Source organism: Chiloscyllium plagiosum, unplaced genomic scaffold (assembly GCF_037043375.1).
Source record: "Chiloscyllium plagiosum isolate Xiang-an unplaced genomic scaffold, Cpla_swu_hap1 HiC_scaffold_53X, whole genome shotgun sequence".
Classification (NCBI taxonomy): Eukaryota; Metazoa; Chordata; class Chondrichthyes; order Orectolobiformes; family Hemiscylliidae; genus Chiloscyllium; species Chiloscyllium plagiosum.
In genome coordinates this window covers 2,583,596-2,611,141 of record NW_028270191.1, presented here as the reverse complement: position 1 = coordinate 2,611,141, position 27,546 = coordinate 2,583,596, and the positions used below count along the sequence as shown (strand labels likewise).

The 27,546-nt window shown below is 47.3% G+C and overlaps 1 protein-coding gene across 7 annotated transcripts in view; it reads left to right on the top strand.

Moving 5' to 3' along the window:
* LOC122543404 (calcitonin gene-related peptide type 1 receptor-like) overlaps positions 1-27,546 on the top strand; it is a 196,284-nt gene that overhangs the window by 130,013 nt on the left and 38,725 nt on the right. For 5 of the 7 annotated variants that reach the window (XM_087985428.1, XM_087985430.1, XM_087985429.1 and 2 more), the window contains 3 exons: positions 3,680-3,866; positions 11,706-11,816; positions 18,508-18,620. In XM_087985428.1, the coding sequence (XP_087841554.1) occupies positions 3,680-3,866; positions 11,706-11,816; positions 18,508-18,620 (411 nt within the window). The remainder of the gene's footprint in view (positions 1-3,679; positions 3,867-11,705; positions 11,817-18,507; positions 18,621-27,546) is intronic. The other 2 variants (XM_087985432.1, XM_087985433.1) reach the window with 1 other exon arrangement.

The following is a 27,546-nucleotide window of genomic DNA, read 5'->3' as shown; positions in this document are numbered from 1 at the left end:
CGCACATTCGGCACTGTGTCCAGTTCTGTTTCAGTTCCACATTTAGCACTGTGTCCAGGTCTCTGGAACCGGACCCAGTGCTCAAATAATTGAAACGAGTCTGAAGTGCTAAAGTTGCCATCGTCCCAGAGGGTTTTAAGGCTACTTTCTCCTCAGAGACAGATAATGGTGATGATTTGAACCTGATGGTCACCATACCTCAGGCATGGTGTGAAATTGAGAGCATGGGATCTTCAGAATGACCTCAGACATAACACAGGCATCGCGTCACTTATTCATAGATTCGAAAAATCTATGTGCCTCATATGATAATGAATAAGGGCCGAGAAGGTGGAATCAGAGGACAAGGGGTTGAATGGATTTCTAGCTGCCTTCAAGACTGAAGACAGAGTTTGGGAGTTGAGGAGACCTGTTCAGACTGACTGAAGATAGGAAGTGATTCGCCACAAGGATCAGTGCTGGGGTCACTGCTGCTCACAATTTACTTTAAAATGATAAACACAATTTCTAAGTTTCTGAATCTCATGATGGTTTGGGGTGGAAATGGTCAATGCTATGGAGGACTGCTATAAACTACATGAAGATACGAATCAACTGGCAGAAAGGGGAAACAATTGGCAAATGACATTCAATGCAGTGAAATGTGAGGTCATCCATTTTGGAAAGTGCGAGTCTAGTTGGGTTGAGTAACAGAGGGATCGATAGAAAATTTATCACAAAGGAAGAAGACATTTAGCCATTGGTGTCTGTACCAGCTGAATAAACTAGCCACCCATTTGCAATTCCAGCACCTGGTCCATCACCTTACAGACTACAGCACTTTAGGTACAGATGCGGGTTCCTTTTAAATGAATTGAGTGTTTCTCCATTAATCACGAAACTGGGCAGAGAATTTCAGACTCCCACAACCATCGCTCCCTCTAATCCTTCTCCCACAGCACCTTCAATCTGTGCCCTGATTGAAATAGATCCTCCCTGTCCCACTCGATCTAACCCCCCTCATTATTTTGAACCCCTCATTTAAGTCAGCCCTCAGTCTCTGCTGTTCTAAGGAAAACAACCCCAGTCTACCCGATCTATCCTCCGAGCTCAATCTTCAAACCCTGGCAACATTTTTGTGAATGCCCTCTGGAACAATGTGTCCTTCTTGGAATGTGGCAACTTGAACTGTGCACAAAATTCTAGCTGTGGTCAAACCACTGTCTTGTACAGTTCCTGCATCACATTCCTGCTTTTATATTCATTACCGTGCCCAAGGAAAGAACACATCCCATCTTATTCACCATCTTATCCACCCATCTGCTTCCTTCAGGGGCCTGTGGGCGTGCCTTCCAAGTTCTCTCACTTCCTCTACTTCTCTCAATGCTCTCCCACTTATTGTGTCTTCCTTTTTGCTTTGTTTGCCGTCTGAAATGTATAACCTCGCAGTCTTGGAGTGAATTCTACTTGCCACTTTTCCACCCACAACCACACCATTGACATCACCCTGTTGTCTACATCTATTGTTTTCACTATCAATGACCTAGCCAACGTTTGTGTCATCTGCAAATTTCCCAGAAGGCATGTTCAAATGCATGTCATCAATATATGCCACAGACAGCAAGTACATCAGCACAACACTGCGAGCCCTTTCGGATATTGCAGTACAAGTACCCCAATCGCTAAAAGTTTTGCCTGAGCTTAACAAAGCCTATTGAAAATAAAGCAAACCCAGCTTTATTTTTAGAGCAATAGAATTGAAAAGTACAGAAGCTCTGCTGAACCACACTTAAGAGTAAACCTTGCAGGTCCGGTCGCTATAGTGTGGCAGATGGATGTGTACAGGAACTGGATGTCCATGGTGAAGATAAGTAGGCAAAAGTGAAGACTGCAGATGCTGGAAACCAGAGTTTAGATCAGAGTGGTGCTGGAAAAGCACAGCAGGTCAGGCAACATCCGAGGAGCAGGAAAATCGACGTTTCGGGCAAAAGCCTTTCATCAGGAATCTCTATTCCTGATGAAGGGCTTTTGCCTGAAACATCAATTTTCCTGCTCCATGCTGAAGATAAGGCAGAGATGGCAGGGGAAACAAAAATCTTGGAGGTGGAGGGCGTGGATGGTGTCCCGAATGTGTGTGGAGAGTGCCTGGACCAAGGGGGACAGGATGGTATCAAGGTCAGCGGAGATAAGGTCGATGGGGCAGGAGCAGGCTTAGACAATAGGTCCACCGGGGCAGTCAGGTTTGTGAATTCTGGGTTAGAGTTAGAACCGGGGTTCCCGGACTATGAGATTGGAGGTAGTGGATGGGAGATCCCCTGAGGCGATGAGGTTGTGGATGGTTTGGGAGATGATGGTTTGGTGATGGGAGTTGACATCATTATCAAGGGGCAGTAGGACGGGATGTCTGCGAGTTGGCGCATGGCCTCAGCAGCATGGAGGTCAGTGCGCCAAACTACCACTGCAACCCCCTTTGCCCATTGGTTTGATGGTGAGGTTGGGGTTGGAGTGGAGGGAGTGGAGGGATGCACATTGCGAGGGTGAGAGATGGAAGTGGGTGAGGGGGGGTGGACAGATTGAGGCGGTCAGTGTCCCGGCAGCAGTTGGCAATGTAAAATTCGCCCGTAGTGTCTAAGGATGTGCAGCCTAAGAGGATTAGCCATGGGAAATGCATAGTTACAGGGATAGGGTAGAATAAAAAACAAAGAACAAAGAACATTACAGTGCAGGAACAGGCCCTTCGGCCCTCCAAGCCTGTGCCAAACCAGATTCTCTGTATAAACCTGTTGCCTATTTTCTAAGGATCTGTATCTCTCTGCTCCCTGCCCATTCGTGTATCTGTCTAGATACATCTTAAATGACGCGATCGTGCCCACCTCTACCACCTCCACTGGCAACGTGTTCCAGGCACCCACCACCCTCTGCGTAAAGAACTTTCCACACATAGCTCCCTTAAACTTTTCCCCTCTTACCTTGAACTCATGACCCCTCGTGATCGAGTCCCCCACTCTGGGAAAAAAGCTTCTTGCTATCCGCCCTGTCTATACACCTCATGATTTTGTAGACCTCAATCAGGTCCCCCCTCAACCTTTGCCTTTCTAATGAAAATAATCCTGATCTGCTCAACCTCTCTTCATAGCCAGCACCCTCCATACCAGGCAACATCCTGGTGAACCTCCTCTGCACCCTCTCCAAAGCATCCACATCCTTTTAGTAATGTGGTGACCAGAACTATATGCAGTATTCCAAATGTAGCCAAACCAAAGTCCTATACAACTCTAACATGACCTGCCAACTCTTGTACTCAATACCCCGTCCGATGAAGGCAAGCTTGCCTTCTTGACAACTCTACTGACCTGCGTTGCCACCTTCAGGGAACAATGGACCTGAACACCCAGATCTCTCTGTACATCAATTTTCCCCAGGACTTTTCCGTTTACTGTTTAGTTCGCTCTTGAATTGGATCTTCCAAAATGCATCACCTCGTATTTGCCTGGATTGAATTCCATCTGCCGTTTCTCAGCGCAACTCTCCAATCTATTTATATTGTGCTGTATTCTCTGACAGTCCCCTTCACGATCTGCTATTCCACCAAACTTAGTCTCATATGGTCGAGGGGTGGGTCAGGCTGGGATGCTCTTTGATGGGTCGGTGTGGACTCAATAGGACAAACAGCCTGTGTCTACACTGTCCTACATTCTAGGATGACTCTATGAAAGGAAATGCTTCATCTTTCCAGTCAACCCAGAAGATGGAAACAATCCAGGAGACTCCAGAATACATGGCAGAACGAATTGAAGAAACTGTGGGCCAGACACGAGACAGAATAATGTCAGCGCAATTTGAGTGCTACTTAAAGATCATCAGTGACCCACCATATGAGAAAGAAGGTATGTACATGCAGTTAAAAATCTGTCTAAAGACAGCAACCTAGAAATCCATTTCCTCTTCACAGTGATCGTTTGTGACTCATTTTCCTGTACACAGGCTGATTACTTGAACTGTCGTGCTGCCATTTCACAGTGTCCTTTCACACTGAGGCACTGGGTGGGACAGTGGGTCATCACTGTCCTTTCACACTGAGGGACTGGGTGGGACAGTGGGTTATCACACTGTCCTTTCACACTGAGGGACTGGGTGGGACAGTGGGATATCACGCTGTCCGTTCACACTGAGGGACTGGGTGGGACAGTGAGTTATCACACTGTCCTCTCACACTGAGGGACTGGGTGGGACAGTGGGTTATCACACTGTCCTCTCACACTGAGGGACTTGGTGGGACAGTGGGTTATCACACTGTCCTCTCACACTGAGGGACTGGGTGGGACAGTGGGTTATCACACTGTCCTTTCCCACTGAGGGCCTGGGTGGGACAGTGGGTTATCACACTGTCCTTTCCCACTGAGGGCCTGGGTGGGACAGTGGGTTATCACACTGTCCTTTCACACTGAGGGACTGGGTGGGACAGTGGGTTATCACACTGTCCTCTCACACTGAGGGACTGGGTGGGACAGTGGGTTATCACGCTGTCCTCTCACACTGAGGGACTGGGTGGGACAGTGGGTTATCTCACTGTCCTTTCACACTGAGGGACTGGGTGGGACAGTGGGTTATCACACTGTCCTTTCACACTGAGGGACTGGGTGTGACAGTGGGTTATCACACTGTCCTTTCACACTGAGGGACTGGGTGGGACAGTGGGTTATCACACTGTCCTCTCACACTGAGGGACTGGGTGGGACAGTGGGTTATCACGCTGTCCTCTCACACTGAGGGACTGGGTGGGACAGTGGGTTATCACACTGTCCTTTCACACTGAGGGACTGGGTGTGACAGTGGGTTATCACTGTGCTTTCACACTGAGGGACTGGTGGGACAGTGGGTTATCACTGTCCTCTCACACTGAGGGACTGGGTGGGACAGTGGGTTATCTCACTGTCCTTTCACACTGAGGGACTGGGTGGGACAGTGGGTTATCACGCTGTCCTCTCACATTGAGGGACTGGGTGGGACAGTGGGTTATCACACTGTCCTTTCACACTCTGGGACTGGGTGGGACAGTGGGTTATCACACTGTCCTTTCACACTGAGGGACTGGGTGGGACAGTGGGTTATCACGCTGTCCTCTCACACTGAGGGACTGGGTGGGACAGTGGGTTATCACACTGTCCTCTCACACTGAGGGACTGGGTGGGACAGTGGGTTATCACTGTCCTCTCACACTGAGGGACTGGGTGGGACAGTGGGTTATCTCACTGTCCTCTCACACTGAGGGACTGGGTGGGACAGTGGTTATCTCACTGTCCTCTCACACTGAGGGACTGGGTGGGACAGTGGGTTATCACGCTGTCCTCTCACACTGAGGGACTGGGTGGGACAGTGGGTTATCACACTGTCCTCTCACACTGAGGGACTGGGTGGGACAGTGGGTTATCACGCTGTCCTCTCACACTGAGGGACTGGGTGGGACAGTGGGTTATCACGATGTCCTTTCACACTGAGGGACTGGGTGGGGCAGTGGGTATGTATGACACTTGTCTGTATTGTAGCATTGTATGGTCTTTTAGGCCTCATCTAGGATCAGATCAGTCCCTACAAAGTTTCGACTAGGTTGGAGTTCATTGGCATTGTCATTTCTGACAGTCTTGACAGGTCATCAAGTGAGCATTTGATGGTCACTAATGGCACCCTGTTGTTCATTGATGAATGAAAGCCATTGGAAGATGTGGTTCAAATGCTCTGCTAATATTTCTGGAATTTGACTTTCCCCGTGAGTACTGTTGATCTCTCTACACTGAAGATTGAGAATGGGAGGAACAGGAGGCTGTTGTGAGAAGTGACAGAGGAGGATTCTAGGAGAAGTTGGCTCCGAAGTGATGGAGGACCCAGTCAAAGAACAGTGAAACCGCAAATGTTATATTACTGGAGTGTTTCCTTCCCTCCCTCCTCCTCTGCGCAAACATAGAGAGCAAGAAGAGCTTAGAAACAGCAGAGCCTCCACAGCATGCCAGGAAAAATGGCAGGGACTCTGGGAAAGCTTGTGGTGTGTGAGGCAGGTAAAATGTGGAAGGTTTTCGATTCTCAAGACATTCAGGACTGTCACATCTGCATGAAGTTCCAGAGGGTAGCAGTCATTGAACAACATCTGCCCAATTGGAGCAGTGACTCTCCTCACTGCATATCATCCAAGAAGGAGGGAGGTTTCTGGAACAGTTGTACCAGAGAGTGGACACTCCACATCACGATAGGCAGGCAAGGCGGAGTGCAGAGATGGCAGGGGAATGGCTGACCATTCACAAAAAGGAAAGGAAATTGCAGGTCCCGGAACCCCAGAATTTGTTGGATCTGTCTAACAGGTCTGAAATGTTTGATTTCTATTTAAGGGACAACCCAATTGAATCAAGGGTGGATGACTCAGGGGAAAACCACAGCGCCATGGTAATCAAAGTTACTCTGAGAAAAGGCAGAGAGGCTGGGAGGCAGATTAGTAAGGTAGATTCTAAAAGGTAGATTCTGAGTGGCTGACTCAGTAGCTCGAGGGATAGACAGTCTAGTTTATAGCTGAGAGTATGGACCTTCTGGCCACTTGGTCTTCCGGACATTGTTCCAACTTGTCATTGTATGCACTTAAAATGAGAGCCTACTGCTGAATCTGACCTGAAGCCATGTGCAGCACAACCCTGACCTCTTTAAGTAGTCAGAGCACGGGTTCATGGTCCATTACTGTTACAATTTACATCCGTAAAGATATCGGTAGAACTTTCTCACATCAAAGATGACCACCGAACCTTCCATCTCTCTTTGGGCAGACCTTTGTTTGGCATCAGCCAAAGTCCAGGAAGCATATGCTATCGGGCATTCCTCTCTGCTGGGCCACGGGTGAGCCAACACTACCCCAATACCATACAGGGAGGCATGTTGGCATCGCATCTCACTTGGGATCGCAGTGGGCCAACACCTTAGATGACAATAGCTGCTTTTTCACTTACCAAAAGGGTACTTATCGGCTACCAGACCATTTCGAAGGCTGACCCTTTGTGAACATGAAAGATAAGGGTGCTAAGATGGAGGCATCTTACATAGAAATTTTCCGTAATAATTCACCAACTGAAGGAAAGACCCAAGCTCCAGTACAGATGTAGGAACCAGGGCACCTTTGATCACCCTCACTTTATTTTCCAATGGATGCAAGCTGGTCTTGTAAACTCTATAGGCCAAGTAGGTTACTTGGGGTGACTGGAACACACATATTTCCCTCTAAGACCTTCACATGCCGAGGATAAACATTTAAGCACCACGTCCAAGTTCTCCAAGTGCTCTTTATTGGTCTTCCAAATTGTTGGCACATCATCCAGATAAATGGCAACCTGCGGGCGACCTTGTCTGCTTGAAAATGGCACAGGCTGATGCTACCCCAAATGACAGTCTCACATATTGCTGCAAACCCTTAGGGGTATTAACTGGAGCACACTTCTGGCAATCCTCAACGAATCGCAATTTCAGGTATGCATGGCTCATATCCAGTTTTGTGAAGGACAGCCCCACCCCACCGCCAGTTCTGCATGTAAATCCTGTAATCCATGGGATTAGGTATTTGTCCAGCTGTGAAAAGCAGTTTAATGTTTGTTTCTAATCCACCCAAAGGTGAACCAACCTATTAGGCTACCCATTCCACCAACTCCGCTGGTTTGACGATTCCTTTGCTTTCCAGCCCTTCTCATTTCTGCCTCTACTTTTGTGCTTAAGGGCAAATGGCACCAGGTATGCCTTGCAGGATCATGGAATTGCTTCCTAGTCAACATACAGGCTGGCCTTGGCCCCTTGGATAGTCCCTAGACCTTCCTGAAAAACTAGTAGAAAGTGAGGACTGCAGATGCTGGAGATCAGAGTCGAGAGTGTGGTGCTGGAAAAGCACAGTGGGTCAGGCAGCATCCGAGGAGCAGGAGAATCGACGTTTCGGACATCGGGCCTGATGAAGGGCTTGAAACGTTGATTCTCCTGCTCCTCGGATGCTGCCTGACCCACTGTGCTTTTCCCAGCACCAGACTCTCTTCCTGAAAAACTTCTAGGTATTTACTTAGGACCTCACTTGGGCCTGAGCCTTTTACTATAACCAGTGGTAACTGAGCCAGCTCCTTCTCATAAGGAACTGGAACTGAAGTTGTATCCTTAATCTGTGGGGGACCCCCAGGATAGGTTCACAGCCTGGCCGAGGTCTCATGCAAACTGAAGGGTTGGAGTCGAGAGCAAATTTTGAGAAAGACTGGTTTCGCGATCACTGATCTGAGTCTGCATACAATAAGGACCAGCGACTACAATGGCCTGTTGACGAACATTTGAACTATTTGGCCAAGGTTCGGCTTTGTTTTGGAGTTTTGCTGTGGGCTGACCTCAAGTCCCTCTGTTCAGGATATGCCCTCAGTCAGTCGAGTGGTGTTTCCCAACCTCAGTCAGCCTGACGAGAGTGTCTACTTCCATTGACGTACCTTGTAAGTCAGAAGCTCCACTTGCTGCGTTTTCTAACAACAAAGCCAGCTGCGGTGCCTCTTTGAGTCCAGTTGCGTAGTACCTGACACTAACCCAGCTAGCACAGAGCCGGCTCTCAGAGTGAGCAGAACCCCTAACTCTCCTATTTATATCTGTCAGCCAGGACTCCCTGATTAGACCAAGTTAACAGCCCCAATCAAGGAACTCCGACTCTGACCTCTTTTGCAATCACTACAGATTCCACCGAAGGTTTCAAAAGAGAGCTGGATATATATTTGAGAGCGATGAAGCTAGAAGGCTACAAAGATAGGGCTGGAGAATGCGTCTAGCTGGGTCGCTCTTCTGGGAGCTGGTACAGACATGATGGGCCAAATAGCCTCGTTCTGTACTGTAAACTTTGATGACTCTGATTGGTGTGAACTGAGAGACTGGGACCTGTTGATTTCATGGTGTCACTGAATCTCTGGCAGTCTGAATATGACTGGGGTTTCTGGGCTTTACTGCTTGAGTAAAGTGTCTCGTGTGTCTCTGAGCTCGCACAGCGGTGACTTGTCAATGAAGGAGATCCTGTTGTTTCTGGATCCACTCATCCATTTTGTTGAGAGGTCGAGCCAAGACCTGAATGTTGCCTCGTCATCATTAATGCAATGGGGTGTCCACTTTCACTGTGGATAGGAACATAGACTCGGGAGCAGAAGACCACTCAGCCCTTTGAGCCTGTTCTGCTATTCAATAAGTTTGCAGCTGATTTGGATTGCTGCATATTCGATTGCTGGTCTCCTTCCTATTGGAAAGACATTGTGAAACTTGAAAGGGTTCAGAAAAGATTTACAAGGATGTTGCCAGGATTGGAGGATTTGAGCTATAGGGAGAGGCTGAGCAGCTGGGGCTGTCTTCCCTGGAGCGTCGGAGACTGAGGTGTGACCTTATAGAGGTTTACAAAATTATGCAGGGCATGGATGGGGTACAGAGACAAGGTCTTTTCCCTGGAGTGGGGGAGTCCAGAACTAGAGGGCATAGGTTTAGGGTGAGAGGGGAAAGATATAAAAGAGATCTAAGGGGCAACTTTTTCATGCAGAGGGTGGTACGTGTATGGAATGAGCTGCCAGAGGAAGTGGTGGAGGCTAGTAAAATTACAGCATTTAAAAGGCACCTGAATGGGTATATGAATAGGAAGGGTTTGGAGGGATATGGGCCGGGTGCTGGCAGGTGGGACTAGATTGGGTTGGGATATCTGGTTGGCATGGACGGGTTGGACCGAAGGGTCTGTTTCCATGCTGTACATTACTATGACTCTATGACTGGACTCTATGTTCTGGGCTCCAAACCTTAGCAAAGAGACACTGGCTTTGGAGGAAGTGCACTACAGATTCACCAGAGTGATAATTGGATCTGTAAGTGTTAAGACTGATGATGTCTTCTGGACAGAACAACTCAGCATCTCAAAAGGAGTGAGAACCAACATCCAAATCTTCCTCAGTCTCTTTTACAGGGGCCTGTCCTAATCAATGTAACCTGGAATGAATTGCCAACCTGCAATAAACTCAATCTTGTTCAATGGAACAGTCTCTTCTAGTTAGACAAGGAAATGCATCTTCTCTGCAACACTCGACCAAGCAGGTCCTGTCATTCTCTGCCAGAAAAGAGACGGCAGTAGCAATTGTCATCATGAGTAGCAGCTCAGACAGTGAGTGGGCACATCCATACTACAGTGGGCTCAGGTCCCACAAGCTCAACTGCCTCCCCCCAATAACTTTGGATTCCTTGCCCATCAAAAATCTACCTCACTCAGCCTTGATTACATTCAAAGACTCAGCTTCCACTGTTTTCTGGGAAAGAGGATTCCACAGAATAACTGAGGGGAAAATATTCTCCTCATCATTGTCTTAAACAGGAGCTCTCTTAAGGGGAAGTTTTATTCTTAAACTGTGTCTCCTAGTCTTTCTCATAAGAGGAAACATCATTTCAGAATCCACCCTGTCCCATATTTCAATAAGATCACCACTCATTCTTCTAAACTCCAACAGGTAAAGACGCAACTTTCTTCATAAGGTAAGCCCTTCATTCCAGCAAGGAGTCAAGTGAACCTCCTCTGAACTGCCTTGAATCCACTTATATCTCTTTTCAACTAAGGAGAGCAAACTCTACATAGTTCTCCAGATGCGGTCTCACTGCGGGCTTGTACAGCTGACATAAAACTTCCCTCCATTTATACTCTATGAGCCCTGCAATAAATGAAAGCATTCCACTTACCTTCCTAGTCACTTGTACCTTCAAATTGACCTTTTTTGCAATTCACATACTCGGATTCCCAGATCCCTCTGCACCTTTGGGGGTGGCACGGTGGCTCAGTGGAAAGCACTGCTGCCTCACAGCGCCAGGGACCCAGGTTCGATTCCAGCCTCGGGCGATTGTCTGTGTGGAGTTTGCACATTCTCCCCGTGGGTTTCCTCCGGGTGCTCCAGTTTCCTCCCACAAACCAAAGGTGTGCAGGTTAGTGTGGATTGGCCATGCTAAATTGCCCATAGTGTTAGGTACTTTAGTCAGAGGGAAATGGGTCTGGGTGGGTTACTCTTCGGAGGGTCAGTGTGGACTGGTTGGACCAAAGGTCCTGTTTCCACACTGTAGGGAATCTAATCTATCAAATCTCAGCATTCTGCAGTCACTCACTATTTAAATAATCCACTGCTCAGCATATAACTTCAGCAAGAGACCAGTGCTGTTAACACCCCAAACCCCATCCCTTCTGATGACCCTATTCCCATGCCTAGAAATCAGTACCAGCTCTTGTGCTGAAGTCATGAGAATAGTTAGCTTGTCTAACTTTGATCCAGCAGCAATTAAGTGGTGGAAGTCTTGAGAAGCTGCCTCTGTGGGAAGCATTGCCCTGACATGCCAGGGGAGCAGTGCTGCAATCCTGCACTGGACAGTCAGCCTATGGTGTTCTCAGTCAGGTTCCTGTTGTTCCACACTCTCTTACTCAGCTTCACCATAGCAGCTGAAACATGAAGTGGCAGATTGTTGGTGACTATGGAGCCAAGCTACGTGAAGTGTGAACAGCTTTCAGTATCACACTGCCACCGCTTTCTGTCTCAGAGACAAGACTGGAGACTGAAGCTGAGAGCTGAGTGAGCAACATGGCACATTTGAGGAGCACCAAGGCAGGGAGGTTCAGAGGAGCATTCAGAAAAGCAGTGAAGAAGAAAGTAAACATCTGATATGCTGTTTTTACTACTTTGCAGGTTCTTACTGTAACCGTACCTGGGATGGATGGCTGTGCTGGGACGATGCTTCTGCCAAATCGATGTCTGCACAGCATTGCCCTGATTACTATCAAGTCTTTGATCCTGCAGGCAAGTCTGTTAACTGCTATTTATCTAATTCCATCCCCATCCACCTCCCAAACGTATCTTCATCTTCAGCGCATTATTTTGTGATCTATGACCACAAAGAGGAAATACTCAAATAGGCTCCTAATGAAAAGAAACACAAACTCTGTTCCTAGTGAGATGCCATCTGTAAAACTGTGAGCAGTTCTGGGCTCCAAACCTTAGCAAAGAGACACTGGCTTTGGAGGAAGTGCACTACAGATTCACCAGAGTGATAATTGGACTCCAAGGGTTAAGAGATGGGGAGAGATTAAACAAATTTTAGCTGTCATCCCTGGAATTAATAGGCCAAGGGATGATTTGATCAAAGATTTCAAGATATGAAGAAGAGATAGGGGAGATGGAAACACTTGGTGGGGTGGCACGGTGGCTCAGTGGTTAGCACTGCTGCCTCACAGCACCAGGGTCCCAGTTTCGATTCCAGCCTCGGGCGACTGTCTGTGTGGAGTTTGCACATTCTCCCCGTGTCTGCGTGGGTTTCCTCCGGGCGCTCTGGTTTCGTCCCACAATCCAAAGATGTGCAGGTCAGGTGAATTGGCCATGCTACATTGCCCCATAGCGATAGGTGCATTAGTCAGAGGGTAGTGGGTCTGGGTGGGTTACTCTTCGGGGGGTCAGTGTAGACTGGTTGGGCCGATGAGCCTGTTTCCACACTGTAGGGAATCTGATCTACTTTACACTTGTGGGTGGGTGCAGGTGTCCAGGACTGAGGGGCATAATCAAAAATTAAAGACACGTATCAACTTTCTGATTTCAGCTTTGTCGTGCATGCTGGTTAGACAATAGCGATCCCCTAACACCTAAAGGATTCTGAAGTGATCATTGGAATGTAGGACCAGAAGGAGACCATTAGCTCCCTGAATTATCCCACCATTCAGTGAGATCAGGGCTGATCAGTGACCTAACTCTATAGGTCTGCCATTGTCCACTTTTAACTTAACAGCTGTAACAAGTACCCATCATTGTCACTTTGAAGTTTAATCATTGATTTCACACAATCGCCATGAGAGCATGAGAATCACAATCTCCTCCTGTCCTGTATAGAATCATAGAATTGTACAGCACAGAAACAGACCCTTCAGTCCCACTTGTCCATGCTGACCAAATATCCCAAACTAATCTAGTCCCATCTGCCAGCATTTGGCCTATATCCCTCTAAACCCTTCCTATTCATATACCCATCTTTTAAATGTGTAATTGTACCAGCCTCCACCACTTCCTCTGGCAGCTCATTCCATACACACACCACCCTCTGCATGAAAAGGTTACCCCTTAGGTCCCTTTTTAATCTTTCTCCTCTCACCTTAAACCTCTGTCCTCTAGTTTTGGACTCCCCTACCCTGAGAAAAAAGACCTTGGCTATTCACGATTTTATAAACCTCTATAAAGTCACTCCTCAATCTCCAACATTCCAGGGGAAACAGCCTCAGCCTATTCAGCCTCTCCCTGTGACTCAAACCCTCCACCCTGGCAACATCCTTTTCTGAACTATTCCAAGTTTAGTAACGTCTTTCCTATAGCACGGAGACCAGGATTGAATGCAATTTCACTCCTGACTGGTCTGTCTCTAATTTTTGATTATGACCTTCAGTCCTGAACACCTGCCCCCACCCACAATAAATGGAAAGTGTTTCCATCTCCCCTATCTCTTCTTCATATCTTGAAATCTTTGACCAAATCATCCCTTGACCTTCTAAATTCCAGGGATGACAGCTAAAATTTGCTTAATCTCTCCCCATCTCTTCACCCAGTTGGAGTCCAGTTATCACTCTGGTGAATCTGTAGTACACTCCCTCCAAAGCCAGTTTCTCTTTGCTAAGGTTTGGAGCCCAGAACTGCTCACAGTTTTGCAGGTGGCATCAAACCAGGAACAAAAACAGAAATTGCTGGAAAAACTCAGAAGGTCTGGCAGACTCAATTCTGAAGACAGGTTACTGGACCCAAAACGTTAACTCTGATTTCTCTGCACAGATGCTACCAGAGCTGCTGAGTTTCTCCAGGAATTTCTGCGTTTGCTTCTGATTTCCAGAATCTGCAATTCTTTCTTTATCTTTGTTTCATGATCTAGCCAGGGCTAAGTGTAACTAAAGCTTGTATTCTAACCCACTAGGTATAAAGACCAGTATTCCATTCACCTTTTCAATGTTTTTTTTGTACTTGGTCATGACATTTAAATGATCTAAGTATCTGGATCCCCAAGTCTTTTAGTGGGCTAGTGTAGGTTAGGTGGGCTTGGATCGGCGCAACATCGAGAGCCGAAGGGCCTGTACTGCGCTGTATTCTTCTATGTTCCATGTTCTATGTTCTATGTTCCTCCGCGTTTCTAGCTTTTCCCCATTTAGGGAGAATCCTGTTTGATCCTTTGTAGGTCTAAAATGGATGAGTGCACATTTTCCAACATTCAAATCCATTTGCCAGTTTTGCTTTTCCAACTACGCTGTTTACAATGCTGCCCATGTTTTATGTTCTTGACACATTTGGATATGCCTATCTCATCAATTCAGCGAACAGCTGAGGCCCCAATGCAGTTTGCTATGGATCACCATGAGTCATGTCCTGCCAGTCGGAGGATTTGTCCATTGTCACTACTCTCGGTCTCCTTCTGCTCAGCCAGTTTCCTATCCGGTCAATAATTTGCCTTTGGTTCCATGAACTTAAGCTAACAGTCGCTTATGAGTTATTTTATCAGTTGCCAACTGAAAGTCCACAGTCAACACGGTTACCATTAGACTAGCCTTTTTACTTTCCAAATGTTCATTGAATTCAAATTTCACGATCTGCCATGTTGGGATTTGAACCCATGTCCCTGGAATGCTGAATTACTAGTTCAGTGACATTGCCATTCCACCACCAAATGAATGAGCACTACAAGCTCATGGGAATTTCAATGATATTTCCCCACACTCTGCTTCCTGTAAGGAATCCATTCTATTCTTCTTGTTCCTCTGTTTGCATTGCCTCCATTCTAATGATGCCACCTTCCACGCAAGTGCTTCTGATATATCATCCTTTCCCCTCAGCAGAGAATTCTCAACCACTGTGATTGACAGGGGCCCCCTCTACTCTGTCTGAGCAATAGGTTACATTCCTGGTCTCACCTTTCCCTTTCCTTCTCTCATCCACACTTTTAACCCAGCAACCTCGAAATGCAACAGATGATTCTCTGCCATTTCTGCCTTCTCCAAGGTGGTCCCTCCGCCTCCCATATCCTCACCTGCCCTTCCTTTTTCAGAATCCTAAAGGGCCTGTTCCCTTCGTGACCCCTTGCTCCATTCATCATCATCCCGGACACTTCCTTCCATGTTGTGGTTCTATTCGCCGAGCTGGGAATTTGTGTTGCAGACGTTTCGTCCCCTGTCTAGGTGACATCCTCAGTGCTTGGGCGCCTCCTGTGAAGCGCTTCTGTGTTGTTTCCTCCGGCATTTGTAGTGGTTTGAATCTGTCGCTTCCGGTTGTCAGTTCCAGCTGTCCGTTGCAGTGGCCGGTATATTGGGTCCAGATCGATGTGCTTATTGATTGAATCTGTGGATGAGTGCCATGCCTCTAGGAATTCTCTGGCTGTTCTCTGTTTGGCTTGTCCTATAATAGTAGTGTTGTCCCAGTCGAATTCATGTTCTTGTCATCTGCGTGTGTGGCTGCTAAGGATAGCTGGTCGTGTCGTTTCGTGGCTAGTTGGTGTTCATCGTTAGCTGTCTTCCTGTTTGTCCTATGTAGTGTATTGTGCAGTCCTTGCATGGGATTTTGTACACTACATTGGTTTTGCTCATGCTGGGTATCGGGTCCTTCGTTCTGGTGAGTTGTTGTCTGAGAGTGGCTGTTGGTTTGTGTGCTGTTATAAGTCCTAGTGGTCGCAGTAGTCTGGCTGCCAGTTCGGAGATGCTCTTGATATATGGTAGTGTGGCTAGTCCTTTGGGTTGTGGCATGTCCTCGTTCCATTGTCTTTCCCTTGGGCATTTGTTGATGAAGTTGCGCGGGTATCCGTTTTTGGCGAATACATTGTATAGGTGTTGTTCTTCCTCTTTTTGCAGTTCTGGTGGGCTGCAGTGTGTTGTGGCCCTTTTGAAAAGTGTCTTGATGCAACTTCTTTTGTGTGTGTTGGGGTGGTTGCTTTCGTAGTTCAGGACTTGGTCTGTGCGTGTGGCTTTCCTGTATACCTTTGTGGTGAATTTTCCGTTCGGTGTTTTCTGTACCATCACGTCTAGGAATGGGAGTTGGTTATCCTTTTCTTCTTCTCTCATGAATCAAATTCCTGTGAGTGTGGCGTTGATGATCCAGTGTGTTTTCTCTATTTCCGTGTTTTTAATGATTACAAAGGTGTCATCCACATATCTGACCCAGAGTTTGGGTCTACTTTGCGGTAAGACTGTTTGTTCTAATCTTTGCGTTACCACTTCTGCTATGAGTCCAGAGATGGGTAAGCCCATTCCTAGACATGATGGTAAAGAGAACACCGAAGAGAGAATTCACCACCAGGGTACACAGGAAAGCCACACACACAGACCAAGTCCTGAACTACGAAAGCAACCACCCCAACACACACAAAAGAAGTTACATCAAGACACTGTTCAAAAGGGCCACAACACACTGCAGCACACCAGAACTGCAAAAAGAGGAAGAACACCTATACAAGGTATTCGCCAAAAACGGATACCTGCGCAATTTCATCAACAGATGCCTAAGGGAAAGACAACGGAACGAGGACATGCCACAACCCAAAGGACTCGCCACACTACCATACATCAAGAGCATCTCCGAACTGACAGCCAGACTACTGCGACCACTAGGAGTCATAACGGCACACAAACCAACAGCCACTCTCAGACAACTCACCAGAACGAAGGACCCGATACCCAGCATGAGCAAAACTAATGTAGTGTACAAAATCCCATGCAAGAACTGCACAAAACACTACATAGGACAAACAGGAAGACAGCTAACGGTCCACATCCATGAACACCAACTCGCCACGAAACGACACGACCAGCTATCCTTAGTAGCCACACATGCAGATGACAAGCAACATGAATTCGACTGGGACAACACTACTATTATAGGACAAGCCAAACAGAGAACAGCCAGAGAATTCCTAGAGGCATGGCACTCATCCACAGATTCAATCAATAAGCACATCGACCTGGACCCAATATACCGGCCACTGCAACGGACAGCTGGAACTGACAACCGGAAGCGGCAGGTACAAACCACTACAAATGCCGGAGGAAACACCACAGAAGCGTTTCACAGGAGGCGCCCAAACACTGAGGACGTCACCTAGACAGGGGACGAAACGTCTGCAACACAAATTCCCAGCTCGGCGAACAGAACCACAACAACGAGCACCCGAGCTACAAATTTTCTCACAAACTTTGAACTTCCTTCCATCCCAACAGCAGCTTCCTGGCCAAGTGCAGGAGATGCATCATCTGATCTTTCCATTGTCCTTGGCCTCAAAAACTCTATGGGATGTGAAACAGCAATCCACTTGTACTTCCTCCAATCTGATCTACTGATCTGATCACAGTGCACCTCAACACTGGGGAGATAAAACACAGACGAGGTGACTGCTCTGTGCAATACCTCCATTCAATTTGCAAGTCTGACCTCTGAATTCCCAGTCATCTGTCATTTTCTTCGAGGAGAAAGTGAGGACTGCAGATGCTGGAGATGAGAATCGAGAGTGGGGTGCAGCAGGTCAGGCAGCATCCAAGGAACTGGAGAATCAACGTTTCAGGTCAGGATTGAAGTGCTTTTGCCCGAAACGTCGATTCTCCTGCTTCTTGGATGCTGCCTGACCATCTGTGCTTTTCCAGCACCACTCTCTCGCCTGTCATTTTCTTCTCTTTCGTCCCACTCGAATCTCAATGACCTCTGCCTCCTGCAGTGTCCCAGTGAAGGTCAAGTTTGAGGAACAGCATTTCGCACTGAGCCACTTTACAGCCTTCTGGGTTCAACACTGAATTCACCAAAACTCAGATGGTAACGCCTACCTCCATTCTGCTTCCTTATTTTTTGCGGGTTTTGGGTTCACTCGCTTGTTTTCTATTCATTTCCTTTCAGACGAAAGCCAATCAACTTTCTGCCATTCACACCTCCTCGAGTCATATCCATAGCTTCTTGCCGCTTCACATTCCCTTGGGCCTTGCATCATGAAGCCTTTCATTATTTAATCTCTCCTGCTCTCCATCCGATCAGAGACGTCTCTTTTCCCCAACCTACCTCTCCTTCTCCCTCACTTAAAATTGACCAGATTTCTAACTTGTCCCGGTTCTGATGACAGGTTCTGTGGAATCTCAAATGTTAGCTCTGTTTATCTCTCTCCACAGATGTCGATTGATCCGCTGAGTATTTCCAGCATCTTCTGTGTTATTATCTGATATCCTAGTGACAAAATCATTCAGGGAAGATTGAAGCCACCATATCAGCTGCACCCACACTGTACGCACTTGTCACCAGTCCATGCCCTGACCTGGATATCGTCTTACGTTCAACTCAATTCATCTGATTGAATCTCAAATCCAAACCTTGAGACACATCACAAAGACAGCCTATGGTCTAACTCTGCAATATTGTCGACCTGCATATTGCCCTTTCTGTTCGATCCATTTACTTCAAGAATAGCGAGGCATCTTTGACATGTCTGCAACTCTCTTTTTAGAAAAGGCAACCAAGATCTGTACTGAAAATGGGAAGTGGTATCGACACCCTTCGAGCAATCGAATATGGACCAACTACACCCAGTGCACAGCCCAAACCATGGGCCAGGTCAAGGTGAGGGATTCTGCTGAATTTAGCAGTGAATGGCACATGGTGCATGATGTCTGCTCTGGTGGCATTTGCCTGCAATTTGTCACATTGAAAGGCAGCCCCAATCAAAGAAGGATAGGCATTTTGAGCAGGCCCCACTTGAATGGTGCCAATCACTTCAGGAGGAGGTGGTGAGATCGCTAGTCATTGATCTGGCATCTCCCGAGCTCTAGGACATGTTAGTAACTGCACTGTTGAGGACAGGGATTTGAACCAATGAAATGCACGGACCCAACACATGCAGAGGAAATCCAGACCAACCTTGAGTACATTGAAGAGTCTCGAATGGCTGGACATCTGCCTCTTCATTGCCATCCACTTCCCATCCCTCTCCGTATCCACCTCCACCCCCCTTGCTTCCCACCCCCCCCTCCCCAGCCTGTAAACCATTCCCCTCCCTCTTCCCACTCTTCCCCTTCCTCATCCTTGGTGCCCCTGCTTCCTCCTCCCTGTTCCTATCCCCATCCTGTTACAACCCCATCACTATCTATGCCTTTGAGGAAAGAATTCCAGGATTTTGACCCAGCAACTGTGAAGGAGCAATGATACATTTCCAAGTCAGGATGGTAAGTGGTTCGGAGGGGAACGTGTGGGTGGTGACATTCCCATGTAGCTGCTGCCCTTGTCCTTCTAAATGCAAGTGGTTGTGGGTTTGGAAGGTGCTAAGGATCTTCAGTTAATTTCTGCCGTGCATCTTTTGATGGTACATACTACTGCTACTGTCTGTCAGTAATGGAGGGAGGAGTCATTTGGGGATATGGTGTCAATCAAGTGGGCTTGATTGTCCAATAAAGAACAAAGAACAGTCTAGTACAGGAATGGGCCCTTTGGCCCACCAGGACTGCGCTAACACATTGTGTCTTTCCAAACAAAAAAACTTTTGTCTCCACGTGGTCCTCCGTTTCCTACCTCATGTATCTCTCAAGAACTCTTTAAAACATTGCTGTTGTATCCACCTCTACCGCCTCCTCTGGCAGCACATTCCAGGTACTTACCAACCTCTGTAAAAAACTTGCCTCTCACATCTTCTTTAAACTGACCCACTTTTACCTTAATCCTATATCCCCTACTAATTGATATTTCTACTCTAGGAAAAAAGATTCCCAAAACCACATTCTACCCATGCCTTTCATAATTTTATATGCTTCTACCAGGTTGCCCCTCATCCTTTGGCATTCAAGTGAAAAGCAACCAATCTCTCCTCATAGATAATACCGTCCAAACAGGCAACATCTTGATAAACCATTTCTGTACCCTCTTCAAAGCCTCCACATCCTTCTGGGAATGTGGCGACCAGAACTGCACACAATACTCCAAATGTAGCCTGATTAAAGTTCCATGCAGCTGCAACATTCCTTGCTAATTTTTATAATCTGTGCCTACTGATGAAGGCAAGCATGTCGTATGCCTTCCTGACCACCTTATCCACTTGTGTTGTCACTGACAGAGAAGTGTGGAGCTGTAAGCCTCAACCCCTCTGTATGTTGATGCTTCCACAATGCATCATGTCACATTTATCCAGATTAACCTCCATCTGCCATTTCTCTGCCCAGACATGTTGACTCTCCTGCTCCTCGGATGCTGCCTGACCGGCTATCCTTTTCCAATACCGCATGTTTTGATTCTGATCTCCAGCACCTGGAGTCTTGTTTTTCCCCCATGTCCTTTAGGAACCAACCATATGAAATGAAAGGTGGGACAGAAAGCCTGGTGTTTCAGAGTAGCGGTAATGGTGCAAGGCGTTATCACCCCTCCGAGATTGATATGGGCTCAGGCATCACCACAACTTTTGCAAACGATACAAAACTTCACATTGTTAAGAGACTGAGGGAGAACAGTGAAAGATCAAGGGACAATGGACAGATTGCTGGAATGGCCTGAGAAGTTCCAGATTAAATTTAATGCAGATCTGTGTGAACTGATAGCATTTTGCAGGAAGAATTGGAGAGGCAATATAAAATAGAAGGCACAGTTGAAATGGGATGCTGGTTGGGACAGGGAGATGATCACAATTGAATGGATGTGGGTGGTTATGTTGAGAAGCGAAAGTAAGTACTGCAAATGCTGGAGATTCGAGTCAAGAGTGTGGTGCTCGAAAAGCACAGCAGGTTAGGCAGCATCTGAGGAGCAGGAGAATCGATGTTTTGGGCAAAAGCCCTTCATCAGGAATGAAGCTAGGAACCTCGGGGGTGGAGAGATAAATGAGTGGCGGCGGGGGGGGGGGGGGGAGGCTGGAAGAAGGTAGCTGAGAGTGCAATAAGTGGATGGAGGTGGGGATAAAGATGATAGGTGGGAGGAGAAGATGGTGTGGACAGGTGGGAAGGAAGATAGACAGATGGGACAGGTCATGAGGATGGTGCTGAGCTGGAAGTTTGGAACTGGGGTAAGGTGGGAAATGAGGAAACGTTGCCCTGGGGTTGAAGGGTCCCGAGGCGGAAGATGAGGTATTCTTCCTCCAGGCATAGGGTGGTGAGGGAGCGTCGGTGAAGGAGGTCCAGGACCTGCATGTCCTCGGCAGAGTGGGAGGGGGAGTTGAAACGTTCGGCCACAGGGCGGTGTGGTTGATTGGTGCGGGTGTCCCAGAGATGTTCTCTAAAGCGCTCTGCGAGTAGGTGTCCTGTCTCCCCAATGTAGAGGAGACCGCATCGGGAGCAACGGATGCAATAAATGATATTAGTGGATGTGCAGGTAAAACTTTGATGGATGTGGAAGGATCCTTTGGGGCCTTGGATGGAGGTGAGGGAGGAGGTGTGGGCACGGGTTTTACAGTTCCTGCGGTGGCAGGGGAAAGTGCCAGGATGGGAGGGTGGGTTGGTGGGGGGGGAGGGGGCGTGGATCTGACAAGGTAGTCACGGAGGGAACGGTCTTTACGGAAAGCGGATAGGGGTGGGGAGGGAAAGATATCTCTGGCAGTGGGGTCCGTTTTTAGGTGGCGGAAATGGCAGAGGATGATGCGATGTATACGGAGGTTGTTGGGGTGGAAGGTGAGGACCAGGGGATTCTGTCCTTATGGTTGGAGCGGTGGGGTTCAAGGGGGGAGGTGCAGGAAGTGGAGGAGATGCACTGGAGGGCATCATCAACCACGCGGCAGGGGAAATTGCAGTCTTTAAAGAAGGAGACCATCTGGCATGTTCTGTGGTGGAACTGGTCCTCCTGGGAGCAGATGCGGTACAGATGGAGGTGTTGGGAATAAGGGATAGCATTTTTACAGCAGGCTGGGTGGGAGGAGGTGTAGTCCAGGTAGCTGTGGAAGTCAGTGGGTTTGTCGAAAATGTCAGTGTTGAGTCTTCAGCTAACAATCCGTATCACAGCCTTGGATTTATCAGCAGAGATATCAAGCTCCAATGCTAGGGGGTAATGCCAGGACTTTACAAAGCACCCATTAGGCTGGAGAATCATGTTTGATTTATGTAAGATTAAGAAGGATATCAAAATCTGGGAAAGTGGATTTCGAGACTGAGTAAATCTCCTCTACACTGTTCCTATCAAAGAATTCCAGGACAGGTACAGCATGAGATTAGATACAGAGTAAATTTCTCACTACACTTTTAAATTGAAAGTAAAGCTCCCTCTTAACTGTTCCGATCAAACATTCCCGGGACCGGTACAGCATGACGTTGGATACAGGGTAACACTCCCTCTATTCTTTTATCTATAAGTAGACAGAAAGTAAAGTTCCCTCAAAACAGCCTGATCAGACATTCCCAGGACAGGGACATCATCGGGTTAGATACAGAGTAAAGCTGTCTCTGCTCTTCTCAACAGAAAGTAAATGTCCTTCAATACTGTGTCTATCAAACAGACCCAGGACAATTACAGCATGGGGCTAAATGCAGAGTGAAGCTCTCTCTACTCTTTTAAAGTAAAAGTAACAGGAAGTAAAGCTCCCTCGTCATTGTCCCCAAGAAGCAACCCTAAGACAGGGACAACAGGAAGTTAAATACCGAGTAAAGCTGTCCCTTCTCTTTAATCTGAAAGAAAAGTTCTCTCTACTCTTCTAATCTGAAAGTAAACTGAAACTAAAACTTCCTCAACGCTTTTAAGCTGAGAGCAAAGTTCTCTTAACACTGTCCCCATCAAACACTCCCAGGACAGGAACGGCACGGGTTAGATACAGAGTAAAGCTCTCTCTACTCTGTCCCCCATCAAACACTCCCAGGACAGGGACAGCACGGGGTTAGATACAGAGTAAAGCTCCCACTACACTGTCCCCCATCAAACACTCCCAGGACAGGGACAGCACGGGGTTAGATACAGAGTAATATAGAACATAGAACATAGAAGAATACAGCGCAGTACAGGCCCTTCGACCCTCGATGTTGCGCCAATCCAAGCCCACCTAACCGACACTAGCCCACTATCCTCCATATGCCTATCCAATGCCCGCTTAAATGCCCATAATGAGGGAGAGTCCACCACTGCTACTGGCAGGGCATTCCATGAACTCACGACTCGCTGAGTAAAGAACCTACCCCGAACATCTGTCCTATACCTACCCCCCCTTAATTTAAAGCTATGCCCCCTTGTAATAGCTGACTCCATACGTGGAAAAAGATTCTCACTGTCGACCCTATCTAAACCCCTAATCATCTTGTACACCTCTATCAAGTTACCCCTAAACCTTCTTTTCTCCAATGAAAACAACCCCAAGTGCCTCAGCCTTTCCTCATACGATCTTTCTACCATACCAGGCAACATCCTGGTAAACCTCCTCTGCACCCGTTCCAGTGCCTCCACATCCTTCCTATAGTATGGCGACCAAAACTGCACACAATACTCCAGATGCGGCCGCACCAGAGTCTTATACAACTGCAACATGACCTCAGTACTCCGGAACTCAATTCCTCTACCAATAAAAGCCAGTACACCATATGCCTTCTTCACCGCACTATTTACCTGGGTGGCAACTTTCAAAGATCTGTGTACATGGACACCAAGATCCCTCTGCTCATCCACACTACCAAGTATCCGACCATTAGCCCAGTACCCCATCTTTTTTGTTACTCTTACCAAAGTGAATCACCTCACACTTAGCTACATTGAACTCCATTTGCCACCTTTCTGCCCAGTTCTGCAGCTTATCTATATCCCGCTGTAACCTGCCACGTCCTTCCTCACTGTCTACAACTCCTCCGACTTTCGTATCATCCACAAACTTGCTCACCCAACCTTCTAACCCCCTCCTCCAGGTCATTTATAAAAATGACAAACAGCAATGGTCCCAAAACAGATCCTTACGGAACACCGCTAGTGACGGCACTCCAAGATGAACCTTTGCCATCAACTGCTACCCTCTGTCTTCTTCCAGCCAGCCAACTCCTAATCCAAACCTCCAACTCACCCTCAATGCCATACCTCCGTATTTTTTGCAGTAGTAAAGCTCCCTCTACACTGTCCCCCCATCAAACACTTCCAGGACAGGGACAGCACGGGGTTAGATACAGAGTAAAGCTCCCACTACACTATCCTCCCAGGACACTGTCAGCACAGGATTAGATACAGAGTAAAGCTACTTCTACATTGTCTCCATCAAACACTCACAAGACAGGGAGGGCACGGAGTTAGATACAGAGTAAAGCTCTCTCCACATTATCCTTCATCAAACACTCCAAGGGCAGGGACAGCATGAGTTTGGATAAAGAGTAAAGCTCTCTCTACACTCTCCCCCATCAAACACTCCCAGGACAGGGACACCATGGAGTTAGATACAGAGGAAAGCTTCCTCTACACTGTCCCCCATCAAACACAAAGCGAAAGGGAGGGACATTCAAATCCTGTGTACTCTGGATATCATGGAGATGTAGCACCTGATTAAGAGAATAAGGGAGATATAAGGCAGATACCGAGGGCTCAAAGCAGCAGAAGCTCTCGAGGAGAATAAAACATGCAAGAGGGAACTTTAGAAAGAAGTTAGGAGAGCAAGCGGCACTGCACGGCATGGTGACACAGTGGATAGCACTGCTGCCTCACAGCGCTAGAGACCCAGGTTCAATTCCCGCCTCAGGCAACTGTCTGTGTGGAGTTTGCACATTCTCCCCGTGTCTGCGTGGGCTTCCTCCGGCTGCTCCAGTTTCCTCCCACAGTCCAAAAATGTGTAGGTTAGGTGAATTGGCCATGCTAAATTGCCCATAGTGTTAGGTGAAGTGGTAAATGTAGGGGTCTGGGTTGGTTGCTCTTCGGAGGGTCGGTGTGGACTTGTTGGGCCGAAGGTCCTGTTTCCACACTGTAGGGAATTGAATCTATCAAATCTCTCCAGGAAGGGTTTAGATGGATATGGGCCTCTGGCAAATGGGACTAGATTAGGTTAGGATCAAGTTAGGATATCTGGTCAGCATGGATGAGTTAGACCGAAGAGTCTGTCTGTTTCTGTGTGTTGTACATCTCCATAACTCTGTGACTCTAAATGCAGGTTCATTCTGTCCCTTAGAAATGTTTCTAATAGCTTTCCGACATGCCTTTTATTTGTATATAAGGAGCAAGAGGGTAACTAGAGAAAGTGTTGGCCCACTCAAGGACAAAGGAGGAAATTTACGCATGGAGTCAGAGAAAATAGGTGAGATTCTGAATGTGTACTTTGCATTGGTATTCACCGAGGAGAGGGACATGATGGATGTTGAGGTTAGGGATAAATGTTTGATTACTCTCGGTCAAGTCGGCATAAGGAGGGAGGAAGCATTGGTTATTCTAAAAGGCATAACCAAGATGTACAAGTTCCCAGGTCCAGATGGGATCTATCCCAGGTTACTGAGGGAAGCGAGATAAAATAGTTGGGGTCTTAACAGATATCTCCGCGGCATCCTTGAACACGGGTGAGGTCCCGGAGGACTGGAGAGTTGATGATGTTGTCCTCTTGTTTAAAAAGGGTAGCAAGGATAATCCAGATAATTATAGACCGGTGAATCTGACGTCAGTGGTCGGGAAACTGCTGGAGAAGATACTGAGGGATAGGAGCTCTTCCCATTTGGAAGAAAATGGGCGGCACAGTGGTTAGCACTGCTGCCTCACAGCACCATGGACCCAGGTTCGATTCCAGCCTCAGCTGACTGTCTGTGTGGAGTTTGTACATTCTCCTTGTGTCTGTGTGGGATATGCAGGTTAGGTGATGTGGCCATGTTAAATTGCCCATTGTGTTCAGGTATGTGTAGGCTAGGTGCATTAGTCAGGGGTAAATATAGGGTAGAGGAATGGGTCTGGGTGGGTTACACTTCAGAGGGTTGGTGTGGTCATATTGGGCCAAAGGGCCTGTTTCCACGCTGTAGGGATTCTAATTTTTTAAAAAAGGGCTTATTAGTGATAGGCAATGTGGTTTCGTGCAGGGAAGGTCATGTCTTACAAACTTAATAGAATTCTTTGAAGAGGTGTTAAAGTTGATTGTTGAGGGAAGGGATGTAGATGTTAGAGACATGGACTTCAGTAAGGCGTTTGATAAGGTTCCCCATGATTGGCTGATGGAGAACATAATTAGGGTCCAGGGAGTACTGGCTAGATGCACAGAGCTCTGGCTGGGCATCAGGAGACAGAGTTGTAGTGGAAGGGAGTTTCTCAAAATACAGAACTGTGACCAGTGGTGTTCCTCAGGGATCTGTGCTAGGATCACTGTTGTTTGTGATATACATAAATGATCTGGAGGAGGGTATCGATGGTCTGATTAGCAAGTTTGCAGATGACACCAAGATTGGTGGAGTAGCAGATAGTGAAGGGGACTGTCAGAGAGTGCAACAGAATATAGACAGATTGGAGAGTTGGCCATAGAAATGGCAGATGGAGTTCAATCCAGGCAAATGTGAGGTGATGCATTTTGGAAGATTCAATTCAAGAGTGAACTCTACAGGAAATGGAAAAGTCCAGGGAAATATTGGCGTATAGAGAGATCTGGGTGTTCAGGTCCATTGTTCCCTGAAGGTTGCAATGCAGGTCAATAGAGTTGTCAAGAAGGCATACGGCATGCTTTCCTTCATCGGACGGGGTATTGAGTACAAGAGTTGGCAGGTCATGTTAGAGTTGTACAAGACTTTGGTTCGGCCACATTTGGAATACTGCGTACAGTTCTGGTTGCTACATTACCAAAGGGATGTGGATGCTTTGGAGAGGGTGCAGAGGAGGCTCACTCGGGTGTTGCCTGTTATGGAGGGTGCCAGCTATGAAGAGAGGTTGAGTAGATTAGGACTATTTTCATTAGAAAGACAAAGGTTGAGGGGGGGACCTAATTAAAATCTATAAAATCACGAGAGGTATGGACAGGGTGATTAGCAAGAAGCTTTTTCCCAGAGTGGGGGACTCAATTACTAGGGGTCACGAGTTCAAGGTGAGAGGGGTAAGAGAGATATACATGGAAAGTTCAATACGCAGAGTCTGGAACACGTTGTCAGCAGCAATGGTAGAGGCGGGCACGATTAAGATGTATCTAGACAGGTATATGAATGGGCAGGGAGCAGAGGGATAGAGATACTTGGAAATGTACTTAGATGGGAGATACTTTTAGATAGAGGATCTGGATCAGCGCAGGCTTAGATGGCTTGGATTCCTGTGCTGGAATTTTCTTTGTCCTTTGTACACCAAGGTCCCTCTGATCCTCAGTGTTTCCCAGGGTCTTACCTTTCACCATGTATTCCCTTGCCTTGTTTGACTTGTCCAGGTGCATCACCTCATGTTTATCTAGATTGAATTCCACTTGCGACTGATCAGTCATTCTGACCAGCCCATCCATATCCTCCGGTAATTTCAGGGTATTCTCCTCACTATTGACCACCCCACAAATATTTGTATTGTCCGCAAGCTTACTTAACAACCTTCCAACATTCAAGTCTACATAATGCATAAACAGTAAGGGCCTTAACACAGTGGGACCCCACTGGACACAAGCTTCCAGGCACAAAAACACATCTCAACC